This window comes from Canis lupus, chromosome 9, assembly GCF_011100685.1.
Source record: "Canis lupus familiaris isolate Mischka breed German Shepherd chromosome 9, alternate assembly UU_Cfam_GSD_1.0, whole genome shotgun sequence".
Classification (NCBI taxonomy): Eukaryota; Metazoa; Chordata; class Mammalia; order Carnivora; family Canidae; genus Canis; species Canis lupus.
The window spans coordinates 11,691,742-11,713,428 of record NC_049230.1 but is presented as its reverse complement, the minus strand read 5'-3'; the positions used below and the strand labels follow the sequence as shown (position 1 = coordinate 11,713,428).

General features: G+C 46.9%; 1 protein-coding gene across 1 annotated transcript in view; it reads right to left on the bottom strand.

Annotated features, from left to right (window-relative positions):
• Positions 1-21,687, bottom strand: part of FAM20A (FAM20A golgi associated secretory pathway pseudokinase) — a 49,009-nt gene that overhangs the window by 5,696 nt on the left and 21,626 nt on the right. The window contains exons 2-5 of the mRNA XM_038546774.1: positions 5,566-5,750; positions 4,793-4,843; positions 2,804-2,882; positions 289-381 (exon numbers count right to left, since the gene is read on the bottom strand). Of these exons, the coding sequence (XP_038402702.1) occupies positions 289-381; positions 2,804-2,882; positions 4,793-4,843; positions 5,566-5,750 (408 nt within the window). The remainder of the gene's footprint in view (positions 1-288; positions 382-2,803; positions 2,883-4,792; positions 4,844-5,565; positions 5,751-21,687) is intronic.

Here is a 21,687-nt window from a genome sequence, read left to right as displayed (position 1 = left end):
TTCCAATCAAAAGACTAGAGCAAAGAGCAAGGTCAGGTCCAAGGCAGCAGCCTGAGCAGCCTGGCAGGGTTGGTTCTCTTTCTAGGTCATTCATTTCATCACCTTAGAGGCCTCGTGTTGTTCAGACGTGGGGTTAAATGGGAAATGTGTTGAGTTCAAAGGCGCCACTGAGGTTCACGAGGAAGAGAGGAAGACAGGGTGCCAGAAGGAAGAAGTGCCAGGGAGGCCCCACCTGAGGTCTGCCCAGCGGCCCTGTGGTGGTCCGTCCTTGCGGGGGCCCAACCCTACCTGTCCAGGTGGAAAGCTGCGATCTCGGCGTTGTGTCTCTGAAAGTCAATGAAGTAGAAGAAGTCCTCAGGGGTCTCTTCATCTCGCTGCTGTCTGGAAGGAAGGGAGGAATCAACGCCCTGGACTCAGACTTCATGAGGAGCCTGAGGAGAGAGCTGAGAAGCATGACCGGAGGGAAGAGAAAGCAGGCTTTCGCGCTCTTAATGTACATGTGCATGATGGAAAGACATGCCAGGGACAGCCCCCGGCCCCCTTGGCTGGGAGAAGACTCACGGGCTTCTTGCAGGACCTTGTCCTGCAGGCACACCCCGTACCAAGTCTCCTGCCTGAGCCACTTTGGTGCCAGCAGCTGATACTTTTAAAATTAGTTGAGTTAGGAAGAAATATAGACATTCTTCGGCAGGTATAAGCAGAAGAGAGGGACTGGCCAGCCAGCCAGAGGTAGCACAGACCCAGATGTCAAGAGTTAGAGGTGGGGTAGGAGGCTGGGCTCTTCTAAAAGGAAGAGTGTCCTAGGGATGCGGTTTAATGCAACTGACATTTGAAGACCAGAAAAGGTCCAGGTCTTAGGGTGACGGGGTAATAAATGAGCTTGTCCCCTCAGAGAAACCTCAGCGGAATCCTGAGAGGGAGCCCAGCCAGAGGCTTGAGGGAGGCTGGTGTAGAGGAGACTGATTTTATACATTTAAAAATCTCTAATGGATTCCTGAAAAGCAGCAGGCCTGCCCGAGTGTGATGGGCCGGCCAGGTACGTATGTACAGAGAGCTGCCTCCCGATCATTCCGGGCAGCGTGGCCTCTGGCCCCGAGGTTGACTTTGCCTTGCTGCTAATACACACGGAAGAGTGATGATCTGTGATGATTTTTATAATCCGCTGCGTGGGACTGCATGAGGGCTGCAGAAGCAATTCAAATGTAAATACACATAATTTTGCAGAAAGCTGTAAATACACAGCTCCAGCGATCGAAAGACATAGTGATGTGCACTTGGCCAAAAAACACAAGTCCTGGAGACCACGGTGAAGGGCTGCTACAAGCAGGTGTTCTGTTTTACAGGGTGCATCCTCATTTCAAGGACAGGTCCCTGGGCTGAGGCATGCCCCCCACCTTCTCACTAGCGGCGCCGCTGGATGTCTAGGCACCAGGGAGCAGACAGGGGTCCCCCTCTCCAAATATTAATTCCTGAATTCCCTCCATAAGAATACGCAGTCTCCCCGACACCTTTTAGAATTTTCTAAAACATCATTTCCCTGTTTCTGGATGGCAAGTCTGGATGTGATTTTAAATTTGAAAACCATTTTTACATCAGTGCCTCTCAGGCTTTGGCAAGCGTTGATGTATTCCTCGGTGCCTGTATTATATATATATATTACACGAAAAATGCAATCTTTAATTATGGTCATATTTATATTATCCAAAGATAAATTTCTACTTTCCCTTTTTAACATGGGACAAATGTTTTTTTTTTGCTTTCAATTACCTATCGAAAAAAAAAATGCATGCCTTTCCGAGAAATACGTCTTAAAATGATGCTTTTTGGCTTTGGACTAAATTGTATACAAATGCGGATTACAGTTTACGTTATGGCATAAGAATAGACAAAATGGCTTTTATGACCCAATGTTGGAGAGTTTGCATTCTATTCAGGAGGAAAGCTGGTACATTTGAACAGTCTTTGCCTGTAGTTTGTAAGTGATGGGGGGAGAGGAGAGGCTGTAGGCTGGTACTTCCTGTGCTTTCCTGCATATAAAACACGGCCAGTGTGAGTGCTTTTCCTCCCCACGTACGGAAAGGGAAAGCAAGGCTCTCCTGCTGTATAATGAGCTTTAAGTTTTAGAGAAATCACAGCCATCCTAATGTGCCAGATAAGAATTCTCAGAGAATGCAACTCACGGATCTGATGCTGGGTGGTGGATTTGCAGATTTATCATTGTTTTTATGCTTCCCTTTGATGTCTCCTGTTTCTACATCATGTTCCCTTTGCCTCCTCTCTTTAACCAGGGCTCACTTAGGAGTCTACACTAACCCCCATGACTGACCATAACAATCCCTAAAAACCCTGTAATGCCCCAAACGTGGTGGCTCTGTGTTCACCTGACAGGTGCACCAAAGAACCACCTGCCTGCTTCTCGAGCCTTGGCTAAACCAGCCACGCATGCTCACTGCGATCGCTCCCTTTTATTTTTTTTAAAAAAGATTTTATTTATTCCTGAGAGACACAGAGAGAGAAGCAGAGACACTGGCAGAAGGAGAAGCAGGCTCCATGCAGGGACTGGATCCCAGGACCCCGGGGATCACGACCTAAGCCAGAGGCAGATGCTCAACCACTGAGCCACCCGGGCGTCCCGTGATCACTCCCTTTTAAAAGGAACACAACTTTTTCTCCCCAGCATTTTATATGCTTCAATATCAGATGAGATCCCCTCCCCAAACTGTCCACATTTACTAATTTTTGGTCAAAAACTCCCTTACGGCTGCCGCAGCTGGACGTGGAGGTGAGGAAGACGGTCACTTACCTCATGGGTTTGAACATGGCCTTCCCGAAGTCTGAGAACCTCAGAACCAGCTTAAGGTGGACCCCACTGGGTTTCACGACTGTGAGGGGGAGAAGGGAGAGTTAACGCTGTTTCTGGGCCTATGACCTCAGGGCTTGTAACCTGTGTTCACTCAAAAAAAAAAAAAAACCCACTAGATTTCTTCTTTCTGCTCTTATGTAATAAGACCCCAGAGACCAGCATTTGCTTTTGAAGCCGCCAGGGTAAGTCTAGCATGTCAGGCCTTGGAGAGTGTGTCTGGGGGGCTCAAAACAATGCTTTGTCTGCTTTCCTGGGAAAGGGGGAAGTGATGCAGTTTCCCCGAGATAGACACTCACTGAAAACCCCGCAGAATGTTTTCCTAAGAAGAACTGGAGTCTTCCCTGTGTGCTTCTGTGGCACCCCGATGGGTTCTGATTATGCCACCTGTTACATCCCGTTGGACTAATTTATCTCCATCTCTCTCTCTTTTATATTTTATTTATTTATTTAAGAAAGAGAGAGAGAGAGCATGAGCAAGGTCAGAGGCAGAGGGAGAAGGAGCCTCCTGCTGGGCAGGGAGCCCGACGTGGGGCTCGAACCAGAACCCTGGGATCATGCCCTGAGCCGAAGGCAGACGCTCAACCACTGAGCCACCCAGGTGCCCCTCGACGTCTTTCTATTTAGGACTGTATACCTGGGCCGGGACAGGGTTTTGATGGATAAGACACCTGGGCGCACCTACCTCACCCTGCGGTCAGTACTGTCTTCTGATATGTTGTGTTCTGGGTACTTCACCCGCTTTGCCCTGTCCTGGCCTTGCTAGGACCGGGCAAAGTGTTGGGACAACGTCTTACTTACCTTCGTGTTCTATATGATGGCAACTAGCAGGCAGTACTGAACTAAAGCAAAGGGAAGCCCCGGGCCCTAAAACCTTTCCTTTGAACCTTTAACATGTCACGACACAGATGAGAATTTCTATGTGTTCAATATATTGAAGCAAAGAGATGAGGTTACTCATTACCGGGCCAGGGAGCTTGGTGTCCAGGGACCACCATGTCCAATTCATAGCCCCCTGGGAGCTACTATATCTCAGGTCTGTCTTTTTGAGTCTGTTCATCACTTGCCCTGGTGGGTCTCAATTTTGGCTCCATTAGAATCACCTGGAGGGCTTTGCAGTTCTGATGCCTGGACCTCACCTTGTGCCACTGAACCGAGACCCTCTGAGGTAAAGGGCAGTCCTCAGTACTTTTTAGAGCTCTCCAGCGAACTCTAGTGTGTGGCCAGCTTAAGAACTACTGTCCAGGGGCGCCTGGGTGGCTCGGTGGTTGAGCGTCTGCCTTCATGATCCCGGGGATCCTGGGATCGAGTCCCGCATCAGGCTCCCCGCAGGGAGCTGTTTCTCTCTCTGCCTATGTCTGTGCCTCTCTCCCTGTGTGTCTCATGAATAAATAAAAATAAAAATAAAAATAAAAATAAAAAAAATAAAATAAAATAAAATAAAATAAAATAAAATAAAGTAAAGTAAAGTAAATAAAATAAAATAAAATAAAATAAAATAAAATAAAATAAAATAAAAAAACAACTACTGTCCAGGACAACTGCTTCTTAAACCGATGAATGTACTCTAACCCCTTGAGGATTTGGTTAAAATCCAGATTCTGGTTCGGAAAACCAGAGCAGGGACTGAGATTTTGCATTCCTAATAAGCCCTCCGATGATGTTAATGGTGCAGATGGCCGCACAGGACCATGCACTCTCCAGCGGGGCCCTAGTTACAGCCCCTCCTGAGCGCTTTTTCTTTGGTGTGGGTGGGTGGGTGGAGAGCATGTTGAGGTCTCAGAGATAAGGCAGAGAGAGTCTCGCTCCTTCAACTTCCAGCCAGGACCCCCACGGGATGGACGGTGGGCCCCTCCCGTTGCTGTCAGGCCCTGCGGTTCCCCGGGTGGTGGCGATGAGGGGATAGGACAGACACAGGGCTGGGCCACTTACTCTGGGTACAGTCACATGCCCCGAGCAAAGCCTTCTCGTCCTGACTGTAATCTGGAAAGGAAGAGAAAGGCCGTGAGAACGCCCAGCCTTGCTCCTGGGAGAGCCCATCACCCAGGGCCCTTGACTATGGTTTAGACCACAGAGTGGGAGGTGGTGAGGAAGCGGGGGACCCTTGCCCATTCAACGGGGGATGGCTTGGGGCCCCAACTGCCTGCGGCCTCCATCCTGCTCCATCCCAGGCCCTACATCCTCTGGCCCTTCAGTGGATGCCCCTGCAGCGGTGAGTGACTGATGCTAGATTGGTCCCTGTTGGGGACTAGATTGTTAGAGCACTTGAGAGCACAGACCTGGGGCAGGGGGACTATGTTTGAATCCCAGCACCACCGCTGTGTCTTTGGCCAAGTTGCTTCACCTCTCTGAGTCTCAGTTTCCCCACCTGTAACATGGCCATGATAATGTCCACGTTGTCTCGTCGCTGTATGAAAGAGGGTTGTCAGGTTCCAAAGAAGCGCTCAGTCAATGGTAGCAACCCCCATTCTTTAAGTGTTCAGAAACACTTTTTCTTACAGCTCTCTGATGGGGTCGTGATGAAATTAAAATGGTAACATCTCATGCAAAGGGGAAAAGATCAATGTCTATGTTTTTCTTTTTCTTATCCTATCAAGTGTCAGAGCCAACCCTTTAACATTTTACGCTACAGCCCAGTCTGAATTGGTTTATGCAGCCTCCCCGGGAGAAGGTCAATGCATCCCGCCTGAGCCTGTGCATCTCACCAGCACTGATGGTAGGAAAGCGCCTCATGTCCTGGAGGAGTTGGCTGACGACAGGACTGGATCGGGAGTACAGCCCACGGCGGCTGATCCCCAGGTGGAACTGGACCCAGCTGGCCTCCTGTCGGAGCTGCAGGGGAGCGTCCAGGGAGGTGAGGTTGAGCTGCTCTTTGTACATCTTGTGTCGTCTGCAAGAGCAGGGAAAGTTTGCTTTGTTTTGTTTCAGTCAGGGCTATAAGAAATGCAAAGACATGGGGCGCCTGGGTGGCTCAGTGGTTGAGCATCTGCCTTCAGCTCAGGCCGTGATCCCGGGGTCCTGGGTTCGAGTCCTGTATCAGGCTCCCCGCAGGGAGCCTGCTTCTCCCTCTGCCTATGCCTCTGCCTCTCTCTGTGTGTCTCTCATGAATAAATAAAATCTTAAAAAAAAAAAAGAAATGCAAAGACTTGTCAAAGTGCGTTGTCTGGACTCTACTCATTCTTTCATTCATTCAACAACAGTAGGGAAGCATCTCCTTTGTATGTGGCTTTATGCTGAGTTTAGGATACCATGGGGGGGCAAAAAGGCACATGCCTTCCTGGCCCTCAGAGGGCTTATAATCCAGTGAGTGCAACAGGCACCCTGGTTACACAATGCCACACACAAATACACAAATACCTAACTACAAACCATGACAAATATGAGATGGTTAAGAGTAAAATTAGGGACCTCATATAATCTGGGATCTTAGGAAGGTGTCCTGGATCTCTTTGTGCACTTTTCAATGAAAAAGTCTATATGTGATATTCCCCACTATTTTCTGACCTACAGAAGTAAGCAGATGGGGGACAGAAAGAAGGTCCCTGGTGAGGAGGAAATGAATAGAGAATGAGGATCTCTTCAGCAGGGCTGGAATCTAAGTAGATGAAGCAATAAGTCATATAGGAAAAGAAGAATCCATTAGCCACTTACTGTTTGTTCCGCTCAAGAGCCTTTTCTGCCAGGGTCAAGGAAGAAAGTAATAAAACAACGCCAATGCCAGATAGGGCCTAAGAGTCTAGTTTAGGAGACAAGTTGTATGTCTATGAAATCATCAGAGCAAAATTCAAAGCAGTTGTAAATTGACTGCTAGATAGGTGGTTCAGACTAAAACACCCCAATATTTTGGAGAAGGGAAAGATGCTTACATGATGAGGTGGTCAGATGGAGACCACTGTGGAGGAAGGTGGGCTTCAGCAGGATCCGAGAGAATGGATGGTGTTCGGATTGAATGGCGTATTACATGGGTGCTCCTGGGTTAGGGATAATATGAGTGGTAGGAGAGGCTGGCAGGGGACAGTTGTATCTGAGGATCAGAGAGGCAGGTTGAGTAAGTAGGTGGTTAAGTGAAGAGATGGAGGCCTCCAGTTAGAAGTTAGAGGAAGTGAGCACGATGTCGTCTGGTGAGGTAAAGCTGGCAGTGGAGGCAGGTGGGATTATGGGGGCAGGGAATGGGTGTTCCTATATATTTTTCAAACTGGTACCATACCTCTGAGGTCTGTGATGGGGTGGGGGTGGGGGTGGGTTTTTTTTGCTGAAATTTTTGAATTCTGAATCCATCACTTTGAATTCTGTTAAGAATAAAAGTATTTAGTAATACAACTGAGTCAACATTGACTCACTGTTTTGTAAACATTTAATTATATATGAATTTATTTTGATTTGGGAGTCTTCATTTTCGAGCCAATACATTTTCTTTGTTTGGGTCTTGGAGCACTTGAAAAGCTTTTGTGTATTTTAGGCACGGCGTCCACATTGCTAATGGATAAAGAACCCTGACCTACTGGCTTAGTCCAGGCTGCCCACACCAAACACCACTGGCCAGGGAGCTTCCACAGTAGCCATTTATCCTCTCACACTTCTGAGGGCCTGCAGTCCGAGATCAAAGTGTGGCTGGGTTTGGTCTCTCCTGGGGCCTCCCTCTAGGGCTTGCAGAAGGCTGTCTTCATTCTTGCCTCCTCATGTGGTCTTTTCTCTGGTATCTCTTCCTCTTCTTATAAGGACACCTGTCTGGGACACCTGGGTGGCTCAGCGGTTGAATGTCTGCCTTTGACTCAGGTCATGATCCTGGGGTCCTGGGATTGAGTCCCATATTGGGATCTATGTAGGGAGCCTGCTTCTCCCTCTCTCTGCCCCCCCCCGTCCCTCATGAATAAATAAATAAAATATGTAAAAAATATATAAGGATGCCCGTCTTATTGAGTTAGGACCCACTCTATATAGGACTCTTGGGGGGGACAAAAATCAGTCCAGAGCTCCCCCACAAGCTTTGCTCTCATCACCAAGAAGGTCCACTTCAGAAGACTTTCCTCAATGCAGTCCAGGGGGTCAGGAGGGAGGAGGGGGGTGGGATGGCAAGGCAACTGTACAGCGCTGGGACTTCCTACTTAAACACACTTCCACCCATCTGTGGGATTTGATCAGACTCATTGCTGTCAGCTAGGGCTACATACTCCCATTTTTTCTCTAGTCAGCTTCTTCTGGGGGCTAAGGGAAGTACTGGGCAGCAGCATATGTATATTAGTCTGCTCTAGCTGCCATAACAACACTACAGGCCGGGGGTGCTCAAACAATAGGCATGATTTCTTGTAGTTCTGCAGGCTGGGAGACCCAAGATCAAGGTGTAGGCAGATTCAGTTACAGATGAGGGTTTATTTCTGGGCCTGTGGATGGCCACCTTCTCACTAGGACCTCACATAGAGAGAGAGGAAGCTCTCTTCCTTCTCTTACAAGGATAGTCATCCCATCATGGATCCCTACCTTCATGACCTCATCTAAACCTATTTATTTTCCAAAGATACCCCCTCACCTCCAAATACCATCACATTGGAAGTTAGGGCTTTTGACATATGGATTTGGTGGTGGTGGTGGGGGGAAGGGAGCCTCATAAATATTCAGTCCATAAAAATATGAGCCTATTTTTCCACCCTGAACTCATCTGGAGAGAAAACACTTACTTAACATGCAAGGGAGAGCACACTCCCCATCTAAAGGGGACAGCTGCTATTAAGTTTCAGCTAACAGTAGTCATGCCTTGTCATTGCTCATTCATTTATTCATTCATCAAATATTTGTTGACTGCTAGACACTGATCTACATCCTGGAGCTAGGGATGTGTACAAAACAAAGTCTATGTTGTCATGAAACTTACATTTCCCAGGAAATCATTTATTCTGGGTTTTGAAGAGAAGTTAGAAATCTAGATTTTGATCAGAGTGAGAACCTCCTTTATTTTTTTTAAAGATTTAATTTTTTAAGGATTTTTAAAAGATCTTATTCAGTCATTTGAGAGAGAGAGAGAAAGAGAGAGCACAGGAGCGAGGGGGGAGAGGCAGAGGGAGAAAGAGTAGCAATCTCCCTGCCAAGAAGGGAACACAATGTAGCGCTAGCTCCCAGGATGCCAAGATCATGACCTGAGCCGAAGGCAGATGCTGACCATCTGAGCCACCAGGGAACCCCCAGAATCTCCTTTTTAAACACATTGACTTACTGGGTATACATACGAAGGAAATGAAACCAGTACCTTGAAGAGATACCTGCACCCCCATGTCCATTACGGTCCTATTCACAACAGACATGGAAGGGACCTACATGTCTGCCAATGGATGAATGGATAAAGAAAATGTGGTACAGATACGCAATGGAATATTATTCAGCCTTAACAAAGAAGAAAATCCTGCCACGTCAACATCGTGAACCTGAACCTGGAGTTCAGGTTCATCGTGAATGAACCATTATGCTACGTGAAATAAGCCAGACACACACAGAAAGGCAGATACTATATGATCTCACTCACCTATGGAATCTAAAATAGTCCAGCTCAAAGCACCGGAGAGTAGAATGGTGGTTGCCAGGGGCTGAGAGGAAGGGGAAATGGGTAGCTGTTGGCCAAAGGGTACCAAGTTTCAGTTATGCACGATGAATATATTCTGGAGATCTAATATACAGTAGTCTATTTTTAAAAAGATTTTATTTATTTATTCATGAGAGACACAGAGAGGCAGAGACATAGGCAGAGGGAGAAGTAAGCTCCATGCAGGGAGCCTGATGGGGGCCTCGATCCTGGGTCTCCAGGATCACACCCTGGGCTGAAGGAAGATGCTCAACCACTGAGCCACCCAGGTGTCCCTACAGGAGTGTATTTAATTGTAGAGTTAACAATACCTTATTGTATGCTTGAAATATGCTAAGAAAATAGATTTTTAGTGTTCTCTCTACACACACACACAGGGTAACTATGTAAGGGGATGGATACGTTAATTAGTGTAATAGTGGTGAATTATTTCACGATGTATGAAAATACTAGGTATATCAAAATATTAAGTTGTACACCTTACAGACCTACAGCTTTTGTCAATTGTACCCCAATAAAGCTAGATCAACAGTGACAACCACAACAAAATAGCAACCCGTTCGTGTTCAGGGCCCTGTGCTGTTAAAGCAGATGAGCATTCGATCTGAGTCAATGCAGGGTAATTTTAAGACACACATAGCTCTGGGGAAGTCCATGTGCAGAGGAGACAAGGCAAGGCAAGGGAATTCTTATTTTAAGACTTCGGTCTCCAAGAGCAGAAGAGGGAAAGACGGCTGAGACCTCTCTCCCAAGTCAGCGAGCCCGTGGCGGCTGTCCAGCCTGGGGCGGGGGAGGATTGGAGCCACTGGTGTCATTCTTTAAGATTGGGGCCATTGGTGTTAAACTGCTTTTATGAAAATCAGGCGAAAGGACAAATTGTTGACCAGGTCTGAGGCCTCCTGCCAACTTTTCCTTATGTTATTAACATTTATTTTTATATTAACAACTAGTCGGGCCAGGCTCTCCTTCCCCAGCCTACTTTTTGAGGCCTAAAGCTAAGTGACTGCTAACCTCTCCTGGGAGTCTGATGGAAAGATTGCCCAGTCCCGAGCTAAGCCAGTCACCCTGAACTAGAGCAGCGCCCAAAGCAAGTTAGGAGGAAAAAGAGACATTCTGGCGAGCTGGGTTTGGGCAGCAGGGGGAGGGGTGAGGGTGGGGTTTTCCTAAGTGGCTCTCTGAGCTGATGAGTTCCAGCAGCATCCAAAGGAAAAAAAAAAAAAAAAAAAAAAAAAACCACATGTGGTGAATTGAGTATAACTTCTGGACGGGGACAAATGGCTCTTTAAGGCATTCTCATTTGCCTCTAGGTGGGGACACATGGCTCTCTGGCCTGCTGTTCTGCCCTTGTGGGAGCCTGCCAGCGTTTCTACCTTGGGGACAGAGGGTGGGGACGGGGAAAGAAAAGGTATCAGGTATCTTTCCTACTGCATAATTCATTTCTTGTCAGAAACTTTGCTTGGGTGCCTTTGGGGACAACCAGCAGGGTGTGCTAGAGCTGGCTTGGATGGGGAGCTTGGAACTGGCGGTGATGGGAGATTGGACACCATGGCAATTGGCAGATGTTACAAATCAAGGTTTTTTTTTTTTTCCTCCCAAAAGGAGAGCTGGTTTTGTAGCACACCACTGGCCTGTGCTCTGATTATGGCTGTGTGTGCGCAAGTATTATTGTGTGTGCGCAAGTATAATTGTGTGTGTGCAAGTATAAAGTGGTGAACACAGAATTTACCTGCTTTCTTTCCTGAAAGACAAAAAGAGTTTTCTAAAAGAGCAGCTCAGTATGTCAACCATATATACTACTGTGTGGTTACAAAGATGTGTGTGTCTGTGTGTGTGTGTGTGTGTGTACATATACATATCTTGTTTGAGGACCTGGATGCAAGCTGCCATGCATGGATTTCACGGTCATCTGAATGGAACAAGTCCTCTTCCTCTAGCTGGTTTGGGTTGAATTTCCACCACTTGCCCTTTGAAAGCTATAGTTCCTGGTCCTAGTGTTGCATGTTTGCTCCGGCTTTGGGAGATGGGGTCTGGTTCCCCCCCTTATGCTGCACAGACACACTCTGGAGGGACAGGGCCTGGCCATCTAACCCTCAGGTTCCAATCAGGACTCTCAAATTCATTCCTCATGCCCACAATTATTAGGGATTTTTTTTTACTGTACTAGTACTTTTTTTTTTTACTGTAAACAAAACCACTTCCCTAATCCTATCTTACACGTGGACAATGTAGTAAGTGCCTTTCTCAATAATCTTTATTACTCAATGCCTAATTAAACCCTTGCTTCACCGCCAGACTCAGTTAGAGTTATTGGTTTGCTTAGTTGGTTATTTTCGAGATAACCTTAAATCTCTTCCTTATGAGGCTTCCAAGACGTACGGTCCACCGTGATGGAAATCTTCAGCTACAGAACTCCTCCAAGCACCATCTTCAATGCCCCCATCTCCAGCCTGAACATTTCCTTGATGTTCCCAAGTAAAGAAGAAACAAAAGCAAAAGAGGAGGCCTGTTTGGGGTGACAGTACCGACAATGGCGAAAGTCTCCTCTGGCTGGAATGAGGTGAGTGTGTCACAGGAGGCACGGTGCGTTAATAATTAATTGGCACAGTGAAGTAGACCAAGAGCTAATCACCAGTGCAATCACAGAAAAAGGACACAGAGTTTGTGTCACAAAGACCTGGTTCTGCTTCTTACCCGCAGAGTGAGTGACCTTGAGGACTGGGCTAGGTGCCATTGCCATGCACGCAGTACCCTCTGTTGAGCCTACATGGGATACATAGTCTCATGCCCAACTCGCAAATGAGAAGACTGAGAACAGGGCATGGCCTTAAAAATAAGTAGATTAAGCCCTCTGAGCCTCAGTTTACCGTTGTGGAAAATGGGCATACTGCCCATCTACCTCACTGTGTCCTAAGAATTAAGTGTAGTAAAAAAAAAAAATTAAAAAAAAAAGAATTAAGTGTAGTAATATCCAGCCACAGAGAAGGCATCCAAGAATGGCTGCTGCTTTTAATTATTATTATTACTGTTCATAACGACTGGAGATCCAGCGAGAACGTTTTCAGAAAGAGGGTTGTAGTGGGTAAATAGAAACAACCGGCTTTGCAAGCTGGAGTGGAGTCCTTGGAACATGCCACGAGCAAGGAAATGACATCTAGGTCATCTGTTGCATTAGACACCGCCATGCGCATGCTTTGGCTCATCTTCAAGGTCAGGGATCTTCCCCGGGACCTCAGAATTCCTCTGTGACTTGACTCTTGAGGTGCATACGAAGCACTAGCCAAGGTGCCTTGGAGGCACTGGGGAGGGATGCCATGTTCCATCTTTTGAGTGTTCAGGCAGGTCTGGCTAGGTGGGAGCCTGGGTCCTCCTTTGCTTCCTGGCAGATGGAGAGGTGCCAACCTCCCCTGTTCCTCCTGAGATCCTGAGGGCACAGCCACCGGGGTGCGGTATTAATTAGCCAGGTGCTGTGAGCCCGTCAGGTAGGGAGGGGAGACAGCTGTGACTCAGGGCTCAGGGAAGATCTGGAAGGTTCTCAGCAGCTTGGGTGAACTCCCCACACTCCCTATCACTGATCTCATGGCTTCAGGTCTGAAAAAAAATTCCTCCCTGGTGCATAAATTTCCTTGTCTGGGGGAAATACAAAAACCAGAATTCACCACCTCTGCCCCTAAACAAGGCCTAGATGCTTCTATTATATTCAGAGAGTCCCTGTGGGTGGGGGTCAGGTCCTTTTGGAATAATGTTGGCACCGGGCCATGCAAATATGCACACAGCAGTGCTCTCCTCTGCTGGCTACTCAAGTGGAGAGGCCAGGGCAGCATCGGAAGGGGAAGGTGAGGCCACGGCCTTGCCAAGCAGCAAGCTCCGTGTCCCAAAGTTACCAGTGGCTTAAACTCAGACATCTGACTCCTTTCCCCTCCAGTTTATTTCTAAAACCAGTAGTATTGCCTCCATGACCTCTAAAATTTCCCTTTTATTCCTGCTGCCTCGTCAGCTGGGCCTTCACTTCTGACCTAGACCCTGGGATATCCTCTTCCCTGGTACTCATAACTCGGTCTCCCCCCTCTGCCCTCCCGGCCTCCCTCACAGCCAGAGGGACTCTCAAGCACAGCCTCAAGTGTGTGTCTCCCTACAAAATCCTCACTAGGTCCTCACTGCCCACAAAATCCAGTCCCAAACCCTCGCTCTAGCATTCCTCAATGTGGCCTCCCCAGCCTTGCAGGCCAAACTCCATGGAGCTTCCTCTCTGAAGCTTTTCCAGTCCAACCACCGGATATGCTCTTTCTTCCTCGTACCCACACATCTCCATACAGCTCCCATTTCTTCCGTCACTCTAGCCATCTTCTGAGTTAATAGTGATTTAGACACATTTCTCATTCTTTTCTAGCACATCGAGGTCAGGGACAATGTCTTGTTCATCTTCGTTCCCCTTCCAAAACCCGACACAGCCCCTTGCACATGGAAGGCACTCAACATTTATTCTTGAAAGAAGTCGGAAGCTCTCAACTAGCACCAATACGTGCTATGGCTCAAGTGTATCTTTGGTATTAATGTGCTGCAAAATATTTCAGGGATTTGACGGTCTATAATTCAAAATGAATCTGGTCTTTCCCAGATTATTTTGCCTCAATTGTCCCAAAGAAAACTTTCTAAGTAAAGAACTCCCCAGGAGTGAGGGAATGACATGCAAGAGTCGGAGAGGGTAACTAGCAGAAAGATTCGTGAGGATGGGCCCTCTTTCTCTGAGTTTAAACATCCCAGCATCATACATACCCAAGACCTACCATAGGTAGTAGGGATATCTCTTATAGATATATCATAGTTTTTAGTTGCACTGTGCCAAACGAACTTCCAAATAAAATTTTAAAAGATTTTATTTATTTATCAGAAGGGGAGAGAGAGAGAGAGAGAGAGAGAACGAATCTCAAGCAGACTCCACACTGAGCATGAAGCCCAATGTGGGGCTCGATCCCAGGACCCCAAGATCATGACTTGAGCCAAAATCAAGAGTCGGATGCTTAACCGACTGAGCCACTCAGGCGGCCCCTTCCCAATAATTTAATGCAAAATCATTTTGAAAGTCCTGGAGAAAGCACATTTCTTTTGATGGGTGGTTTAAAATGCTGATTGTCCAGAAGAATATTTAAAAAAAAATTCAATGTCCCAAGACATAAACATGAATGAGTAGCACAAATAATGTTTTTCTGGTCTTTGGAATTTTAGGGAGCTTGCTAGGTTTTGCTCCAACCTTTCTGGTCTCTTGATCTGTTTCCCATTCAGCCTTCCTTGATTTACCATGAAATGCTAGAATTCCTGAAGGCTCTGTTCCGGCTCTCTCTCTCTAGCCCCACCTTTGATATGATTGCATCCACACCCGTAGCTTCACTTGCCACTTCAAGTGAATTCAAACCTCCAGCCCTTTGAGCTGGAGACCCATATAAGCTGTAGCTGCTTGCTTCTATAAAGGACCAGACAGCAAATATTTTAGCCTATGCAGGCCGAGATCATCTCTGTCTCAACTGCACAGTTCTCCCACTGTGGTATGAAAGGAACCTTAGACAAAACAAATGAATGGGTAAAGCTGCCTTCTAATACTTGCTCTACTTACAAAAACAGGTGATCATGGGCCAGATCAGGTCTGCAGGGTGTAGTTGCCAAGCTTTGTTTTAAAAGCATCTGCAGTCAGGGGCACCTGCGTGGCACAGTCAGTGGTTGAGTGTCTGCCTTTGGCTCAGGTCGTGATTCCAGGGTCCTGGGATCAAATCCTGCATCAGGGTCTCCGTAGGGAGCCTGCTTCTCCCTCTGCCTATGTCTCTGCCTCTCTCCCTGGGTCTCTCATGAATAAATAAATAAAATCTTTTAAAAAAATAAAATAAAAGCATCTTCACTCAACAAGTTCAAACCAAACTCATGCTCTTGCCTTCAATCTGGGGGACTCAACTGTGGTTTCTGGCCACTGAAGGTCACCTGTGGTTTCTTCTCCCTGAAGCTGACCCTGGGCTTTGGGTTAAGGAGCAAACTATACGCTAAGAGAAGCCAGAGAAGGTGTGTGGGAAGCAAGATGGGGAAGGAAGAAGCCAGACAAAGGTGCAATTTTAGGTGAGGTCCTCTCAATCAGTCTGATCCTTGGGAGATGAGGTGGGCTCTGCAACTTGTTACATCTAGAAGTTTGTCCTCCATGGGGAGTCTGCTTGAGGTTCTCTCTCTCCCTCTCCCTCTGCCCATCCCTCTGCTCTCTCTGTCTCTTTCTCTTTAAAATAAATAAATATTAAAAAAAATATATTGGCAGGATTGCAGCCTCTGAAGGCTCAAGGGATGAAGGCTTCCTGTTTCTTCCAGCTGGTGGTGGCTCCAGGCATTCCTTGGCCTGTGGCTACATCACTCTAATCTCTGTGGTCACGTGGTCTCCTCCTCTTCTCTCTTCAAGGACACTTGTGACAGCATGTTGGGCTCATCCAGATAATCCAGGATTATCTCCTCATCTCAGGATCCTTAACTTAATCATATCTTTGCAAAGACCTTTTTTTTTCTGAATAAGGAAGCAAACAAAGATTCCAGGGATTTGATGTGGACATCTTTGGGGAGCTATTTGCTTGTAACCTAATGCAAAGAGTAAAACTCCCAGGGACTTCTGGCCCCTCCTAAGGGTGAGGCCGGTAGCAAAGCGTACAGAGCTGGAGGATGGGTGTAAAGCTGGCAGGGAACCAGCTGTGTGGATTACACAGCTGTCCTTCTGGCTAAGCCAGAATTCTAGGAGTCATTCTAGAAATTTCCCTCTCCTTCCCCACAGTGTCCAAAATGCTGATACGTGTTTTTTAGATGTGGCAGGTAGGCATTTCCTCTGGTTTCCACTACAATAAATAATAGGCTCATAAAACCCATGACCTAGAACGGGGAATTTCTGTTGTTCATGAGGACCATGGCTTACTTTTTCATTGTTGGGCTTACTAAAGAATCTCGAAGTCTTTATAATTAGAAAGAAAAAAGTAAAGAGCTCCTGAAATCAAAATGATTGTTTTTCAAAACACAAAGCTCATCCTGCCAGCCTCCTGCCCAGGAGCATTCTGCATCTCCCTATTGGGGTTCAGTGACCTTCTTTATCATTGCTCAAGGCCTGTGTTTGGTCAGTGTGATAGCTACGAGCCATACGTGGCTATTTAAATTTAAACTAAAATTAAATAAAATCAAACATTTGGTTCCTTGGTCGCATTTCAACTGCCCAGTAGCCACATGTGACTAGTGGCTACTCTTTTGGACGGTGCGGATCATAGAACGTTTTCATTATTATGGAGAGTTTTATGGGATGACATTGGTCTCAAGCCATGCTTCTCTACTCCAGCCACGAAGTTACTGATCTGTCCCACCGCAGAGACTTGGAACATACTATTTCCTCTGTCTGGGGTGCTCGTTCATTCCCTCTTTGCCTAAATCCTTCTCATCTGGCCTCCAGCTCAAGCCTTACTTCATTGAAAGTCTGCATTGACCCTAGATGGGTCCTACGTCCCCACCTTTGTGTTCCATTGCACTATGTTACGTCTTTTCCTTCGCTCAAGCCACTCTTAAAATCCCACGCATGCTTGTGTTTATCAACCCCATGCACTGCAAAGGTAGAGTCTTCTTTTGTTTCCTTCTTGACACTAGATCCTTAGCCTTTGGCACGTAAGAGGTGCTTAAGAAATATGTGTGGAGTGAGTGAAAGTGCTCTTTAGCTCACTCACAGCAGATGCACAGCTCTGAAAGAACTACCTACTGTATTTTTCTGGAAAGACAGTTAATAGAAATCACAAACTTACTCAAGAGAAGCTGATTTGCATGCTTTTTAAGATATCATATGTTTGCTATAATATTAAAATCTCCAGACATCCTACCTGCCATCCTTTCTTCTTAATAATTGTGTCATCTTTCAAATTCCCTGGTTCTCCAGCGTCAGGACAGAATGAGCTGATCTTGGGAAATAACCTTTGTCCTTTCTGCTGAAATAATAAGTCTCCCTTTGGCATCCGAACTACAATTCCCTTCCAAAAGCAATGCAACGATGCCAAGCCCTCTTCAGCATAGCTATTTCGATTGTGCACCACAGAATTTATATTTTGCTAAATTCGGTGGTTATGAAGCTCTTATGAGAAATGACACTCCTTCTGCTTTAAAAGCTCACACTGAAGTCCCCTGCAGAGGAATTTGGTGATAATCCATTAATTATTTTCTAACTACTTGAATCCCTGTTCATTTCCTGGAGCTGTTCATTCCTGAGAAATTCTAGAAGGTGCTGTGCCAGGTGCAGAGGTCTCACGGGGCTTCCCCCGCTCCATCGCCTAGGCTAGGATGGATGATTTTTGGCAGTTTGTGGAGCACTGGCCATCTGCACCCAGGATCCTGAACAGAGGGAGGAGGTGGGAAATGGGGCTATCAGGCACTCAGGCAAAATTCTTTCTGTTGGAAACTCAGTATAGGGGTCATTATGCCACAGTATCTGAAGGGAGACAGAGCAAGAGTGAAATATTTCAGAGTCAAGTGTTTTCCCAACTAAGCTCTGCGTTTCTCAAGGGGAAGGATCCGCCTTGGATTTCTTTTGCTTCCGCCTCAGTATTTGGCAAAGTGCTGTGCACACAGCAAGTGCTCTATAAATAATGATTCCAAGATGTCTGAACAAGTTTCCTGCTGCAAAGATGCCATCGGGTTCCAAAACACTAGTATCAAGACTTGGTAAGGGGATCTCTTGAACCTGGGAATTGCACTAGATTTTGATCTCTGTTAGGATGGAACTTAGGGGATTGGTTTTCTTCATTTTATGAATTTCCAAAAGCACTCTGCTAGGAAGAAAATTTAAAAAGCATTACAGTGAGTCTCTGTGGGACTTGGCTTTCCATTTAAATCTGTGCACCTGCTTGATCCATATGTCTCTTTCAGTATTCTTATCCTTGACATTGGTCTTAGAAAGAACATTTATTCAGAATTGTTCATTGTGGTGGTAATGAGTTTGGAAAAATGTTCCTTTCGATTGTTCTATATCTCCTGTGACCAAGAAGGATCCAGGTTTACTGGGGCCTGACACACATTTGGAGGACCATTTTAAAGAAAAAGTGCAAAATTATGAGTACAAAATTAGGCACTAGGGTGGCTATTTAGAATGAGAAGAGATATCAACAAATTAAGAGTGCCTTGAAGATTTAGATCCCTTTCTTCTGAGATTCCATATTTATCTAGAAATAGGTCTTGACTGCAACCTGGCTCCATCTCTAGCTAGCTTTTCTCCCCACCCCATGGCTCCCAGTACCCCCAGAGGAAGTCGGGGAGCCTGGGCTGATGCTTTATCAGCATCATGGTAAATCTGCCTTGGACCGGCAAGTACGCAATTCATAACCCAGGAATATTTAAGTAGCACCTAGCATGTCACTTTCAAGCACTATTGGACCTTCTCGATTCTCTTAACCAGTAGCTGAGTATGAGAAGGTCAGAACAATAGCATCAAGCAGAAGTGATTGAGGCCAAGAAGGATAGGAGCTTTTGGAAATAGCTTTTCTTTTTTAAGGATTTTATTTTTTTATTTGAGAGAGAATGAGAGAGAGCACAAGTAGAGGGGAGGGGCAGAGGGAGAGGGAGAAGCAGACTCCCCACTGAGCAGGAAGCCTGATGCAAGGCTTGATTCCAGGACTCCGGGATCATGACCTGAGCCCAAGGCAGCTGCTTAACCAACTGAGCCACTCAGGCGCCTCTGGAAATAGCTCTTCTGTTCACCATTCGGATGGAATTTATTTCTGAGACCCAAGCATTGAGCTCCTGCTGGTGGCATGTGCTCACTATAGAATTACGTAGAATGACCAGCTTTCAGCAGACTGCTTGACTCACCATCAAAAGCCTATGGCTCATCATATGCAGGTCACGGGCTGCTGACTGATGTCTCCCTGCTGCTCTGTCCCACGGGTTCAAAGGGCATATTCCCCATTTCTTCCTTTTCTACTCATCTGCCTCCTCATCCATTCATCTCTGTACCCTCGAGGCCAAGAGAAGCCCACAGAAGCTGTGATGCAATAGTAGTGACCTGGAGCAGCAGACCTCAAAGTGACTTCCCTGACTGCTCCTCGTTTCCTTGTTTCACTTCCCAAGATAGAAATGCACTCACCCACCCCCGCCCCACCCCCGCCCCAGAGTCTGTCTTTCAGCTCTGAAGGAATATCTGCTTCAGTTAGTTCATGGATCAAGCTTGATTTTAGGGGTAGGTGACAGGTGGTGATGCTGCCGTGTCTGTAAATGAATGATGAGCTTGCAAATCAGAGATGGGAGGGTGGGAGAGGCAGGTGCTGAGTCTTGAGTCCTGGCTCTGCCAATCACAGCTGTGTGACCAATGGCAACTAACCTGACCTCTCTGTGCCTCACACCATCTGAAAAGTAGGGACGGTAATTGTACTCATCTTATGTGATTTTAGTAAAGATTAAATACATTCATTTTTATTTATGTGAGTTATTATTACTGTGATTTCTGGGACTCCATTTTCATAGGGCTCTGTATGACTCAGTCGGTGGGGAAGGAGGGCCATGAAGAATTTTGCATAACAGCTGCTTAATTTCCCAGTTACCTGAGTTCTTCTCATGAGGGTCAGAACAAGAGCTCTATTCTACGTTCCCTGGGATGGCTCCTGCGGTAGGCTGAGGAACAGCTCCCCCAGAGATACCCATATCCTGATTCTGGAGCCCGTGAACATTTCCCTGTATGACCAAAGGGACTTGCAGAGAGTGATTTAGTTGGGGATCCGGAGAGGGGGTGATGATCCTGGACTGTGGGCATATAATCACAAATATCCTTACAAGAGGGACACACAGGGGAGGAGACAGAGAGAGGAGGGGGAAGCAATGTGGCCACAGGGACAGAGATCAGAGTGAAGGGGCCTGAAGCCACCAGAGCTGGAAGTGACAAGCAATGAGTTCTCCCCTAGAGCCTTAGGAGAGTACACGGCCTCTCCTACACCTTAACTTTGGACTTCTGGCCTCCAGAAAAGTAAGAAAATAAATTTCTACATCTTAAGCCACCCAGTTTGTGGTAATTTGTTTTGGCAGCACTAATGCAAGCAGCCATGGGCAGGGACAGCCAACGGAGTAGGTTCTTGGCACCGCAGTTCCTGAGGACCAGTCCACAGGGCGTCCCCTAGGAAGCACCTTTCCCATGCCCAGGAGCTGGCACTGGGGTGGCTGCTAATAGGTTGGAGAGAAGTCACTGCTTCTCCATTCCATCCCAAATTCTGAACCCCGGCTGTGTACTAAGTTCTTTAAACAGATCTGGCTGGACAATGAAACAAGCTTCCATAAAGACGCGAGAGCCCAGTGACAGGCAACAAGGGGGTGCTCAGACAGATCCAGATCCAAGTTGCTGCGCCCTTGCCCTGTGGCTGCCGAGACCCAGTCCCTCACACCTGTTGCCAGCGCCCTTCACTTCCCCTGTGCTCTCGAGTATGGTGGTCAAAGGTCAACACGATGGAGCTCTTGCTCTGTGCAAGGCACTTCACAAGCACTGGCTCATTACTTGTCACAGATCTCCAATGAGGCAGGTCCACTGTCAGCCTCATTTTACAGGTGAGGAGCCTGACCTGAGTTAGGGACCTGTGTGGAGCTGCCTCAGGGTCACCGGGTTGGCGGGTGACATCTTCAGAGCAGGGATGCAAATCTCACCTATTGCCTTCAGAGGGTGTCTTTTCATCACCACTCTGGATGTCGGTGGCAACCCAGGCCCTTTACCACCCACTGGCTCCTGGTACTGGGGCTCTGAGCTAGGCTCCTTGATGACTCCCCAGGCACCTCCCCAGGAAGAGGGATCTGTAGGCCCATGGATGCAACCAGGAGGTCCAACCAGATAGGGCAGGCATCACTGTACACATCCTTCACACTCAGGAGCGGGTATGACGGAAGACGTTAGCTACATGTAGTTGGGAACTTAGGCATGAAATGACTTGCTTAACTGACATGGAAATCTGAAATAAAAGAAGAAACCCTCGGTCCTCATGACCCAAAGTATGAAAAAAATAAAGATCTTATCAAAGTGTCCAGACTTATCCATTTTGCTCAGACCTTGTTGATTTTGGATGGCTTAAGAGAATGGGCTAGATGCTCATGGCAACTAGGAGGGACATTCCAGGGGCTGAGACAGTGACCTGCTTCTCTATCTTCACAACAAGGTAAAGACCAATTGCTGAAGATGGGAATAGACTGGACACCCTGGAGAGGAAGGCAAGAGCAATCCTTGGTCTCAGGGATCCCCAGACTCAAG